The 13,481-nt window shown below is 42.1% G+C and overlaps 1 protein-coding gene across 7 annotated transcripts in view; it reads left to right on the forward strand.

The window, feature by feature from the left end:
• Positions 1 to 278: 278 nt before the first annotated feature.
• The window catches only part of NCAPG2 (non-SMC condensin II complex subunit G2), a 71,753-nt gene continuing 58,550 nt past the window's right edge, over positions 279 to 13,481 (forward strand). Inside the window, exons 1-5 of one of the 7 annotated variants that reach the window (XM_075550168.1) lie at positions 279 to 415; positions 2,698 to 2,820; positions 9,278 to 9,466; positions 10,204 to 10,318; positions 12,876 to 13,030. In XM_075550168.1, coding sequence (XP_075406283.1) covers positions 2,743 to 2,820; positions 9,278 to 9,466; positions 10,204 to 10,318; positions 12,876 to 13,030 — 537 coding nt within the window. In that variant the 5' untranslated portion in view covers positions 279 to 415; positions 2,698 to 2,742. Of the gene's footprint in view, positions 484 to 584; positions 732 to 1,454; positions 1,601 to 2,697; positions 2,821 to 9,277; positions 9,467 to 10,203; positions 10,319 to 12,875; positions 13,031 to 13,481 lie in introns of those variants that run through there. The other 6 variants (XM_075550166.1, XM_075550167.1, XM_075550171.1 and 3 more) reach the window with 6 other exon arrangements.

A 13,481-nucleotide genomic window follows, 5' to 3' on the forward strand; every position in this document is an offset into this window, starting at 1 on the left:
GGAGTGGATCTGTAGGACCTTAATTGGACCCTGAAACCCAAGGGGACAGGGGAGGCGTCCGACGTCTCCTTTAGCCTGGTGGACGTCTTTCTCTACAAGAGGGCCAGGAGCTGGTCGAAACCAAAAGCAGCACAGCGACGGCCCTGGCTCAGCTTCTCATTTTATCGCAGAGTTAACAGTCACCATAAATAAAATGCCCGGTTCACCTTTCCGGCAGGCCGCGGCGGGGGTGGGGCGCGGGTGTCCGGTGCCAGGAGAGGATTGCGTGTTCAGTGACTAAGCGCAGCCCGGAGCCACATCCGGCCGCCGAGTTGCTTGTTTTCGGGAGTCAAGGCAAAAGAGCATTTCGCCCTCAGACCACACCCGGAGGGGAGAGGAGACGAGAAGGAGGCCTCGGACTAGACGAGCGGATCCGGTAAACCTAAAAGGCGCGCGCGCGGACGCGGCGGGCCCAAACCGCCGGAACGCAGGAAGCGCCGCCAGGTGGGGGCTGTCAGTCTGTGGGCGGGGCTGTCAGCCTGTGGGCGGGGCTAGGGCCGTGGGCGGGACGCGCTGCCCCGCCCCGCTCGCCTCTCCAGCCCGCCCCGCGCCCCGCCGACCCCAAGCCGCAGGCGCGCTCCAGCTCTCGCGAGAGCGGTGCTTCCTGAAAGCGAGGTTAGAGCCGCGTCGCTGGCGCTGGCGGGTGTGTTTGAAAGTTGGTGGGAGAGCGGGAACCTTCCGGTCCTGGAGAGGTGAGCGAGGCGGTGCTGGTCGGGGGGCTTGGCTCGGAGCTGGGGGGGCTTGAGAACGGCAGGAGTCAGTCGGACGCCTCTGTCTCAGCATACCTCGGTGGATTGGGGTCTCTGGCCGCCACACTTGGCGCTCCTCTGTGGGCCCCGGTCTGCAAATAGCCCCACTAATTAGAGAACTCTTGTTCCGACGGGCAGCACCGAGAGCGAGGGGATAGGGGCACGGCTGTTTGCCACAGCTCAGAACCCACGCCCTTTCGTTGTTTCTTCTCTACCTGAACCCCAAGGGGACTGACACTTGGCGTGCTGCCTCTGCGGTGCCTCTTGAGTGGGTCTCACGGGAGGGGATGCGGAAGGAACTCACACAGGAGGGTGACATGGTGACGGATTTCAACGCTTTAATGTGCACTTTAGCTCAGCCAGCAGTAGGGGGATGTCCTATGTGAAAAGCACCGGGTTGTAGGGATGGATGAGATGCACTTTTCCTTGAATACTTGTTTTGCTGGGGGACGGGGCGAGGTCTCGGGCACAAAAAGTTAGGTTGTTGCTGTTTTGTTGTTCCGCGCTCTGGAGTTGGTGCTAAGTGGTCGCGAACAGGCACTTACAACAGAAAGAGACCCTCTCCAGACCTGTGCCACCCTCAAATCGTTGTTATGTTTGCTGCAGTCACAAACAGCATAAGGAACATCAAGTGTTGCCATTTTTAGTGCGTGAGTGTGAACGAAAAAAATACGAACGATTCAGACTCCTAGCAACTCCAAGGACCGGTTTCCGAGCCTGGAACTGTTGACAGGAGTAGAATGCCTCACCTTTCTCCTTGCTGTTTTGGACTTAACCCCTGCCGACGAGTTGATGCCGATAGGACAGAGCCTGTGAGTTTCTGAGACCAACTCTTTTACTGGAGCAGAACCAGGTCTTCTGTGGAGCCGCTGGTGGTTTCGAACTGCTGACTTTGCAGTTAGCAGCTGTGTGTAACCATGTGTCACCAGAGTTCCTCTAATTGGACTAGCGTTTATTGTTTAAGATCGTAAACATTGGTACTAGCCTTTACTCGACATCTTTCCTGTTGCTAACCATCCACCCTGACCCCTCCTGCAGGAGGGAAATTTGACTTAGCTCAGCCATATGAATTGATGGATGAGGGGACCAGGCTTCACTCTGAGGTATGGAGTGATTAAACGGAGATTATTTTCTCCTTTTGTTGAATTTCAGAATTATGATCTGGGGTGGTCTGTTTAAGAATTGTCCCTATAATTATTGCCATCTAATAATTTCCCGTATCACACGATTCATAATGGCACAGGAGGTATTGGTTTTTAAATAATGTATTTATGTGAAGTGAAGGGATACTTGGTGCGACTGGATAACTTATTTTTGTTCATCTTTGGGATGATGGGTTTTTCTGGGAAGGTATGACATTCCTCCAAACCAAACCAAACCTGCTGCCTGGCAGAGTCCTTCTATGGGTGATGTAAACGTTGAAGGAGAGAGTGCAATTACTGGTACCCGAGTTCTCATGAGGCCACAGGTGTGAGAGGAGCATGCTTGGATTGGGTCTCCTAAGGCACAATCTAATAAGTCCTCAGGTGGCACAAATGCTGTTGTTTCCAATCACTTGACTGTCACAGTAGGGAGGACTTCTTGTTAGAAGAATGAAGCTTTGTTAAGGGGAGTCTTTAGCGTTTCATAGCAGGGTTGTTAGGACCCTGTTCTTCAGTTGAGCTACTGCAGATCTGCCTGACATCTGTACCCAAAAGGCAGAGGTTGTGGGCCTGTGTGGGCTACTGGAGACATCATTAATCATAATATCCTCTGTTTTATAACTTTTCTAAGTTGGCAATTTTTAGAAAATGCTTTCAATAGGTGGGACAGTAAATTTCTTAAAGTCTTTGTACGTTGATGCCAAATTAAAACTTTTTGGGAAAGATACATTTACAAATGCCAGTTACAGTATGGCTGTGTTTTCCAGTAGGGTCCTAGGAGAATTGTCATGTGAAAAACAGTTCCACCTGCCATGGAAAAGCGGGAGGCATTTGTACAAGCGGTGTCTACGAAGTGTGCTGAAGACTTTTTGCAGTTTGTTCAGCTTCACGTAAGTTTTATGTTTTGGCTTTCTTGTGGCTTTGATTGTTAATATAAAATAATGCCCTAACAATCATTCTTGTCTGTAGGTACCATAGAGCCTGGTTTTGACTCATAGCAACCCTCCGTGAGAGACAGGAACTTCCTGGTGGGTTTTCTAAGTTGTAATGTTTATGAGAGCAGATTGCCAAACCTTTCGTCCTCCCTGTGGAGCACATGAGTGGGCGTGCCCCCACAGCAGAGTCCCAAATAAGTCAGTTATATCTCAGTGAATAATTGCAGGGATCACTATTTTTAATCCCAAAACCCAACAGTTCTTTATAATTTAATAGAACTGCTAATGGCAACTACTGACAAATGGTGTATTCTGCTTTCTTTTAAGAGAGGATTTGTAAGGGTACTAAATGATTTAAAGCTATGACATTTTACTTAACAAATATTTATTGTTTTCTTGCTATGTGAGGAGAACTAATGCTGCTTTTTTACAGGCAATTATAAATACTATGTAGTAAATGCCTACATGGAGAAAGGCAAAGGGAGGATTAGAAGAGGTAGTAAATCCAATCCTAGAATGCTTTCCTTTTGGAAGCAAAGATCTAAGTAGAAGATGGCCAGTTAAACAAAAAAAAAAAATGGAGAAGGATGGTTCTAGTCCGAAAGGGTGGCTGTAAAGGCTAGATAAAACACCTTGTGTTTAGTATGAGTAGAGTGGAGAATGCAAGAGATGTGACTGGTTGAAGAAGAGGGAGGGAAAAAGTGAAGGAAGATCTTTAGTTTTGTGATTTGGCAGAGTGACACGAAGGTAGGAAGAGGGTTAGGTTGGAGTAAGAAGGGAGATTTAAGTTTGGATGTGTTGAATGACTGCTGGTGGGAAATCCAAGTAGAGGAGGTACCCAATGGACTTGAAAAAGCCCTGAAATCTGCTTGTAGAAATGAATACCCACGCTCCCCTAGACTATTTTCCAATATTGTGTGTGACAGAAAGAACAAGAGAAAGATTTAAAAAAGAGTGAAAAAAGAAATAAAAGAATTCAAACTAGGCTGAGAAGAAAGGGGGAAATTCCAAGGGCAGAGTGTGACCTGGAAGCCATTGGGAGATGACAGCAGGCACGTTATGGTGACGTGGAGGGCGGAGGATGAAATCAAATGGAGGTAATACTATCACAGCAGATTAGATGTATGTGGCTCAGAACACATGCTGGTAAGTGTTTTAGGTGTGTGCGCAGGTTTGAGTGTAATCCCTTAGGGCTGGGTGCAGTTTTCAGTAGTCAAGGGGTGCTTATGGATGAACCTTCACATAAGTAAATGGGAAATTAGCCTTATGCTGAAAATGCTTTCTAATATCATTGTGGGAAACAACTTTATATTTTAAAGCAAGCTTCATAAAACAGCTGTATCATACCATTAGGTCATGAGTAATACTTTTGAGGATCAGTGACAGATGCATAGGAGGAAGCAGGACTAAGGAATATTCACTTGAAAAGATTTTTTAGATGTCTTCTATTATATGATGGAAAGTTGAAAAGCAAAATAAAACTAATCGCTATAAAATCATACAGACCTTTGTCAAACTAAAATATAAAAATATGAAGCTATTGTTTCTTGAGAAAACCTCCATCTAGGTCTATATACTTATGTAGGTAGTGTCTCCATATCTCTAACCCTTCCTTGAAGAACACCCCCCCCCCCCGAAAAAAAAAAGATTTACACAGCGTCAAATGGCAGTTTTAGTATTCTCTAGGGACTCAAATTGTATTTCTTTTCCTTGGTCTTTGAGTTTTGGGGATGTAAAGGAGTCTGAAGGAGTAACATCAGGGCTGTAGAGCATGTGGAGCTAAAGTTTCTAACAAAATCCTCATAGGTCAGCCCGTCGTACCCTTGAAGAATGAGCACGGGCCTTGTTGTGACAGAAAACAATTCTTTGGTGCAACTTTCCCAGCCCTTTCTCACCAATGCTGTTTTCATTCCCTCCCCCCGCCCCCCCAAACTTTTCCTAATAAGCCTCTTGTGATTTTCCTTCAAGAAAACCCATAAAGATGGTCCTTGGGAACCCCCAAAACATCTCTATAACTTTCTGAACTGACCTTTCTACCTCGATCCCCTCAGAAATTATTGTATCAAGTATTTGGACTTATGTTGCCATCATTAATTTCTAAACATTTGCTTTCTGTTTGAGCCCTTGGCCTCAGCTCCTCTTCCCTCCTTCCTCCCCTCTACCCTTGTGACTCCATGATAAATTATAAATTATTATTATTTTCATACACCGACCGCTGTCTCCCTACCCCCACATTTTCTGTTGTTCGTCCCTCTGGGGGGAGATGTGGTTCTCCCCTCCTTTCCCCACTTTCCCCTGTACCCATGTCTGTTCTTGAGGGGTTCATCGGACCTGGATTCTGTGTGTTTTGAGCTCTTATCTGTACCAGTGTCCATGCTCCAGACTAGCCTGAAATGAAAGGCAAGACTGGGGTCATGATACTGGGAGGTGAGGAAGCATCCAGGAGCCAGAGGAATACTGTGTGTTTCATTGGTGCTGTACTGTGCCCTGGTTGACTCATCCCTTCCTTGTGACCCTTCTGTGAGGAGATGCCCCATTGTCTACAGATGGGTTTTGGATCTGCTCCAAACCCCCTGTTCGCAACAATATGTTTTTTGTTTGTTTATTTGTTTTGGGTCTTCTGTTGCCCTTTACCCGATCCCGTTGACACCTCATGATTGCAAAGGCTGGTGTGCTTCATCCATATGGGCTTGTTGCTTCTCTGCTAGATGGTCGTTTGTTTAACTTCAAATCTTTAATACCCCAGACACTATATCTTTTGATAGCCAGGCACCATCAGCTTTCTTCACATTTGCTTGTGGGCCCAGTATGTCTTCAGCAATCATGCTGGGAGAGTGAGCAGCACAGAATGGCAGCTTGTTAGAACAAAGTGTTCTTGTGTTGAGGGAGGGCTTGAGCAGAGGCCCACTACCTCAATGTATTGCCATCTAAATATATGTACATAGGCCAATACCTCTATTTTTATGAATTAATATATTTACATAAATGTACACCTATATTTATACCTCTGTCTATAGCTTTGCTTCCTAGATCTTTCCTCTGTTTCCTTTCACCTTTCTCCTGCCCCACCATCACGCTTGCCCTTCTTCTGCCTCTTGGTAATTCCTCAGCTAGATTGCTCCAACACATCTATGTCCTCCTCATTGATTTTAATTCCCTATTCTCCTCTGTCTATGGAGTTGTTTGCTCACTGCTCCCTTCCCTTCCCTTCTCCTCCCCCCAGGTCCCTCTGAAACCATCAGTCTCTTTACTTTTTCCTCTGGCTTTCTTCCCATGCTTATCTTATATGGGTAGGCAAACCATAACAGAGACAAAACAAAAGTAAAAGATAGAATAAAAAGAAAACAAAAATGTAGCAAAAACCCTCGAAAAAGCACACATAATTCCATGTTTGTCTGCTGACCTTTATGACTATCTCCCCACTGGTCCTGGGAACTTCCCCTCCTAGCCTGAAGCCTTTTTTTGCGGTTTTGTTGTTTGCTACCTCACTGATGTGTTATGTTCCCTTCTTGGTTCGCCCTACTGTGGGGGGTTCAGACCAGACTCACCCCCCGCTGCATGTCCCCAACATTGTCCTCTGTCACGGTGTTCTCCAGCAAGGGACATCGTGACTGGAGCTGTTGTCAGCCCTACAGTTCTCTATGCTTTAGCAGCTCCACGTAGGGATGTCCTCCTCAGGGCTTGGTGTGCTGATATGCGCTCTAGACTCTCACTCTCTTTTTCCTTCTTAGTTTGCTTCCATGTGGGCATGCAGGCTGGCGCCTCTCCCCAGCCTATAGGTTTAGTGTTGTCCTCTGGAGCACGTACTTCTAGGGAGGCGGTCAGTTTGGCTCTGATTGGGGACAGTGGAATCTTATGTTCTAGTGGTAGGGAAAGATGCATATAAATAAGTAAGATAAAAAAGCAGAGGAAGAGGATGAATAGGATAGAAGGTGGCTATACTTTTTACTGGGGTACTTAGAAAATGTGCCTGAGTAAGTAACATGTGTTCACAGACTATAAAGAAAAGAAGGCAGGAGTGTGAGCCATGTGCACATTTGTTGGGAGAGAATTCTAGACAGGAGGAATATGAAAAGAAGTTAAAGACCTTGATGTATGTAGGAGCATGGTTTGAAAGCCAAGAGCCTTGACTTCAAGCGAGGTGGAACAGCAGGAGTTGTAATTAGAGAAATAGGCAAGGGTTACTTAGGGCCCTGTAGGCCACGTCAACATAAAACAAAAATCTTCATAACTGGGCCAGTACACGGCATCATGATAGAGAAAAATTGAAGTTGTCACGTATTTAACTTTACTTGGTCCCACAGTTAAGGCCATAGGAATATATTACATTTGGCAAATCTTTTTCAAAATACCTCTTTAAAGGGTTAAAGAATCAGCATGTAACTTAGAGGGCTCGGGTGTGCCTGAGTGTGCCATGGCATTTTCAACTACCTAGTTTAGATGTGGAATCTAGACAATGCCCATCAAGATTGTCCTTTGGGGCCCCCCAAAACAGTCTGCAAGACTGAGACGAATGAATTAAGGTGCTGGTGAAGAATAGTGAAAGTGCTATGGATGCCAGAAAACAGACCCGTCTTTCTTGGAAGAAGCACAGCTACACTTCTCTTAGAGAAGATGGTGAAAACGGTGTCTCCTGTACTTTGCACATGTTTTGAGGAGGGACCAGTCATCGGAGAAGGACGTCATATTTGGTAGAGTGTTAGTGAAATCAACTTTCAGTGAGACAGATTGGTGCAGTGTCTGTACCAATGGACTCTCACATAGCAGTGCTTGTGAGGGCGGTACAGGACTGGGCAGTGTTTTGTTATGGGAGACTATAGGCTCAATATAAGTTGACACCAACTGGACAGCGCCTAAGAACAGCAGGCCACGATAAGGGCTTTGGCTTCTGTTCTCTGAAGTATCCCAGAGACCTAGGAGGTAAACCAAGCAAGGCCAGTGCCACAGTGTCTGGAGTGTTCCGTAGTGCCCTATGGGGCTGACAGGTCCACCGTGGCCTGGCTTAAGCATAGCTATTGTGTTTCATTGACACTTTGTCAAGGGCTGTGAGGTTGTGGGGTAGAACTCTAACTTCTTGATAAACTGTAAGAAAGATAAGATAGTAGTAGTAGCTGGTTTCTAGGAGAGGGATTACAGTTAAGAAAAGAGCTGACTCACTGCTATCAAGTCAATTTCAACGCGTAACAATTCTATGGGAAAGACTAGAACTGCCACTGGGTTTCTGAGGCTGTCGATTTTTGCTGGAGCTTTGTACTCATTTTCCTTGTGCAGAGTGGCTGGTGGATTTGAACTGCTAACCTTAGAGTTAGAAACCCTACTATACTACCAGGGCTCCTTGGAAAAGGAGACACTTGAATATAATATTCAATGCTGATATTAAGAGCCATTAGAAGATGAAGCTGACAATAAAGAAAAGGTGGCATAATAGAGAGTATAAAATCCCTGAGAAGGACTGATGTGTGCTTAGAAGGGTGAGTAAAATTTCAGATGCAGGATAGGAAGAAAGAGGCATTTTTATTAATTGAGTTTGATGGCAGGATGCTGTCGGAATTCTTGCTCAATGGCTTTTATTTTCTATTTGGGAAGTCACTTTTAAAATAATTTACAATTTGTGGAAAATTGCAGGAAGAATTCAAAGAAATTTTAAGTATACCCCGGTTTACTAACTTTTATCACTTTTTTTATCTTTTGAAATTCTTTGTAGATGATTTTTTGCGTAATTTGAGAGTTAGTTAGTTATATGGTCCTTTTATTCCTAAAATTTTTGAAATCAGGGAATTTAGCATGGATATAATACTATTATTTAATCCTTAAACCACATTAAAATTTCTACTGTTGCCCTAATGCCTTTAATAAATAATATATATGTATATATATATATATATATATATATATATATATATTCGACAGTGGGGGATGACTAGGAGGGGGTTTTGGAAGTTAGGATCTGTTCTCATGGTTAAATAATTATTGCTGTTTTTCTTACTACCATTATTTTTTAACTCTAGCATAGTTTTGTAAGCTAAATATAAGCCCCTAGCATAGTAGCTATTTGGGTTTTGGAGATGCTTTTACTCAGGTGAAATTTTCAACTTGAAAGATTATAATACTAGGGAAGAATAGGTGGAAGAGGAATCTACGACTCTTCTGGTAAGTTTTACACGTTCCCTGCCTATGTAAGGATTTTGTAAACTGCAGCCAAAGTCTTGAACTTGTAACTAAGTTAGTACTTAAATTTTTGTCTTTAAACGTCATCATACAAAGAATTATTGTTAAGAATCATGGAGTCAGCTCTGACTCACAGCAAGCAACCTTAAGTGTAACAGTACTGAAACTGTACTTAGGCCTGTATCTTCCATACTATTGTTGCTCAATTTGTATTCAAATGTAACATTTGGTATTTATTTTACAGAAAGATGCTTCTGACCCTTTCAATCTGAACGAATTATTGGATGAGTTATCAAGGAAACAGAAAGAAGAACTATGGGAAAGGCTCAAGACTTTATTGACCGATGTGTTGTTAGAAAGCCCAGTGGATGGGTGGCAGATAGTAGAAATCAAGAGAGAAGATGCTATGGAAATAGAACATGATTTGAAAATGGTAGTATTGATATTTAAAAGTAAAATCATTCATTTTCTTTGCTGAAATAGTTTTTTAGTATTTATAATTGAATGTTGAATGATGATGAGGCATTCTCAAATGATTTAAAAAAGAGATAGGAATTTAAGAAATGAAGTTTTTTAATTGAAGTCTCACCTTTTTTCTTTTAAAACATTTTATTGAGGGCTCGCTCTTACAGCTCTTGTAACAATCCTTACATCAATTGTATCAAGCACATTTGCACATGTTAGTATTTTCTAGAAATTTACTTTCTATTAAACCCTTAGTGTCAGCCCCCTTCCCGCCGCCCCCTTGGTGGCCCCTAGATAAACTATAAATTATTATTGTTTTCATATCTTACACCGACTACTGTCTCCCTTCCCCCACAGTTTCTGTTGGTGGTGGTGGGGGGGGGGGAGGTGGTTCAGTTATGTGTCAATCATTGTGATTGGTTCCCCTCCCTCCCCTCCTGGTCCCATCTTTCCACTGCTCTGTGGGCATTGCTGCTCCCATTCCTGTTCCTGGACTCCATGTCACCTAATTTTCAATCCTAATCTCTACTCAATGTTGTTATTCTTTTAGGACAACTACGGTACTTTGTATATATTCACCTCTAATATACTGTGTAGAATAAGCTAGAAGCACGGACTGATTATTAAAAACTTAAGAACTTAATTTAAAAAATTGAGTTTAAGTTGGTGATTTTAATTCTTTGATTATTTTCCCCGAATTCATAGAAGAAAAACATTGAAGTAATTCATGCAATTACATCTGTGGTTATTACTTGTATATCAGTAATAAATGAAAATGAGAACTACGAAGCGTTACTGGAATGTGCTACTATATTAAATGGTAAGTTGACTTGGTTTTAATGTAGCATTTTTAGAAATAGGCCATCTAAATGATACTTGGAAAAAGATACATACTTGATTTCTTGAGGTTTGTTTAATATAGAGGCAGAATTGGTATCAACGCATCTCTGTACTCACGCTCCTTGGTTTCAGTTAGAAAAGACTGTCCTGAGTGATTCCTTTTGTTGCTCACTCACTGCCATTGAGCTTACAGTGAGCCTATGGTATCTCGCAAATCTGCCCCGGTGAGTTTCAGAGACTTTAACACTTTAGAGGATTAGACAGCCAGGTCTTTCTCCCGAGGAGGAGTGACTCTGGTTTTGAACTGCTAACCACTGTGCCTCCAGGGCTCCTTAGAGTTTAAGTTACATTTAAATGTTTCAGATGATGTGCATTATTGAACAGACCTAACATAATTGCTGTTGTGAGTGCTTTTCAGTCATGTTTTATCTGACTTAGTGAACTCATGAACAAGAATTTGTTAAAGGAGAAATATTCTTATTATAAATTTCCCAAAACGCATGATTATTGCAGGATAGTTTCAATTTAACCAAACTTTGTGGCATTGAATTTTTTATAAATAGCATATGAAAATGATGTAATAATTTTGACTTCTCAGAGAGTTTTTGTGTGTTAAAATTTAAATTATAGTACTTTTCTTGTAATTTAACTGTAAAACTATTTTTTTTTCTGGAAAGACTTTATTTTCGGGGTGGGGAGAGGGAGACACGGCACTCAGTCCTTCTTGGCAGCGGCCTTCCTCATGGCGGCCAGCACGTTGCTCAGCTCTCTCTTCCTCTTGGCCGGGATATGTGTGCCCACCCGCTTCTTGATGAACTTCAGTGCCCGCTTGTCCTTGGAGACCTTGAGCAGCAACATGGCCCTCCGCTGTAGGGTGCGAAGCCGCACACCTCCCGGATCATGTCCCGCACGAACTTGGTGTGCTTGGTGAGGCGCCCGCTGCGGCGGCTGTGCCTCGGCTTGCTCACGTTCTTGGTCACCTTGTGGCCCTTGTCGAGGCCCACGGCCATAGGGGAGCGCACAGCCATGGCTGCGACTCTTCGGTGGGTGCTGCGGCGGAAGGAAGGAACGTAAAACTATTTTTTATTAATTTAGGAATATCACTAGTCTGAATTTATGAGAAAGCCTTAAAAATTATATCAAAGTATTAAAATAAGTAATTTTATGTCCAGTAATGCCTTTTAAGAATCTTCTCCAAGTACAGTACCCTTACCCTTCACAACACAAGTATAATTAGTTTCTTGTGACAGGTTTTTTCATGAAGCTTTTCGGTCTCAGTGTCATTTGTGTTTATCTATTATATTGATTTATTATGAATTTTTCTCTGGGGGAAAAAAAGTAATCCTTGAAGGAGGTTACTGACTATTCCCATAAAGATTTACAAATCTCGGAACCCTAACGGGGTAGTTCCACTCTGTCCTATAGAGTATTTATGAAGCAGGATCAGCTTGATGACAGTGAATTTAGTTTTTATTTTAATCAATTAATCTCCACAATCCAGAGACCAGAACACTAGAAGTGTCTGGTTTGAAAAGGATCACAGAAGATTCTAGATAGAGTGTGAAAAAAATGTAGAACAAAACTCAAAATCATAAAAGAGATCAGGATACTGGTTGCACAGGGACTGGTGGGACCTCCAAGAAGATGGTGTTTAGATAGTCACTCTTCCAGTCTGGAGCTGAACCCACCCCTCTGTTCGAATAAGCAACCACTTAAGATCCACAGGACAGCACTGACCCAAGGACAGCGTTCAGGGGTTTTAGAAAACAGTAGGAATGGAAACAGGGAGGAAGTGGGATAAGAGGTGATGTCATGAGAGAATTGCAGTGGATGTGTTGAAACAAAACTGTTGATCTGCTGTGTCAACCTTCACCTAATTTACATTAAAAGGTTTTTTTCTTTAAAAAAGTAACACTATCAATATAAAAATGGCTCTCAAATACATTGAATATCACTGCCAGTTTGTTTATACAGTGTCTAAATAACTTTTGATAAAATGATTAGTGCTAGCCTTGTAGTTACTGCTAACTTTCTAGTTAATTCATAATTATATTGTGTATTTATAATTATATTGTATATTTATAATTAAGGATTTCAGATATATAGACTATAAGCCCTTTATTAAATTAATTATTGAGCTTTTCTGTTAATGAAAGCACTTTTTTTATACCAGTTATACTACTTTTGACTGTTTTTCACCCATGAGCCAGAGTCAGCGCACTAAGGGATGATTGATTAGTAGATGTGATATTGCACATTATACTGAAATTTTGATGGCCTCATCTGCCTTTTTAAAGCTGGATGTTTGGCAGATCTTCAGTTCTGAAATCTCTGTTCAACTGAGCCTGTTTTTGGAACAGTAATAAAATAATTTTTAAATTAGCATCATTTTTATTTTATGATGTATGCAAATGTTTAGCACATTAAATATAAACTAGTATTATTTCTTTAGCAAACTTTATTTGTAAAATCATATTATAGACTATTGAATCTGAATTAAAATTTGTTTTACTAATTAAAAAATTACTCTGTTTTAGGTATTATATATGCATTGCCTAAATCTGAACGAAAACTATGGAGTTCCATTCAGGATTTGTGTGTTACGTGGTGGGAGAAAGGCCTGTCTGGCAAAGAAGAAATGGGAAAAACTGCCTTTATCATGTTATTAAGGAAGAGTCTTGAGACTAAAACAGTATGCTTAGTTATTAAAATATATATCTAAAAAGTACATGTATTTAAATCTTTGAGGAATTTTTTGGTGAAGTGTTTCTATACCATAGTCAGCATTCCAGTCATTTCCCCTCTGCCTCCTGTAGTGAGTGGGCTTTTGTTGTCTTGTCACTTCATGGTTGCAAAAACACAAGGGAACAGAGAGGGGACAACCTCAGAAATTCTGAGTGCCACATGGCCTTCTCTGTCTGCTGGAAAATGATGAGAGCTTGGAACTTGGGAGCTTTTTACAGGTTGAACAAGGCAACTTCAAAACGTTTGGAGAAAAATTTTATTATATTTCAATTCAGTTTTTTGCAAGAATTTTGAAGACCCGGTAGTGTGCCAATCATAAACAACTAGAGAAATTTTGGTTGTTTAAGAAGGGAAGAAGGGATGAAATGTTTAGAAAGGCAACTAGTCATATCTGCTTT

This window comes from Tenrec ecaudatus, chromosome 5 (genome assembly GCF_050624435.1).
Source record: "Tenrec ecaudatus isolate mTenEca1 chromosome 5, mTenEca1.hap1, whole genome shotgun sequence".
Classification (NCBI taxonomy): domain Eukaryota; kingdom Metazoa; phylum Chordata; class Mammalia; order Afrosoricida; family Tenrecidae; genus Tenrec; species Tenrec ecaudatus.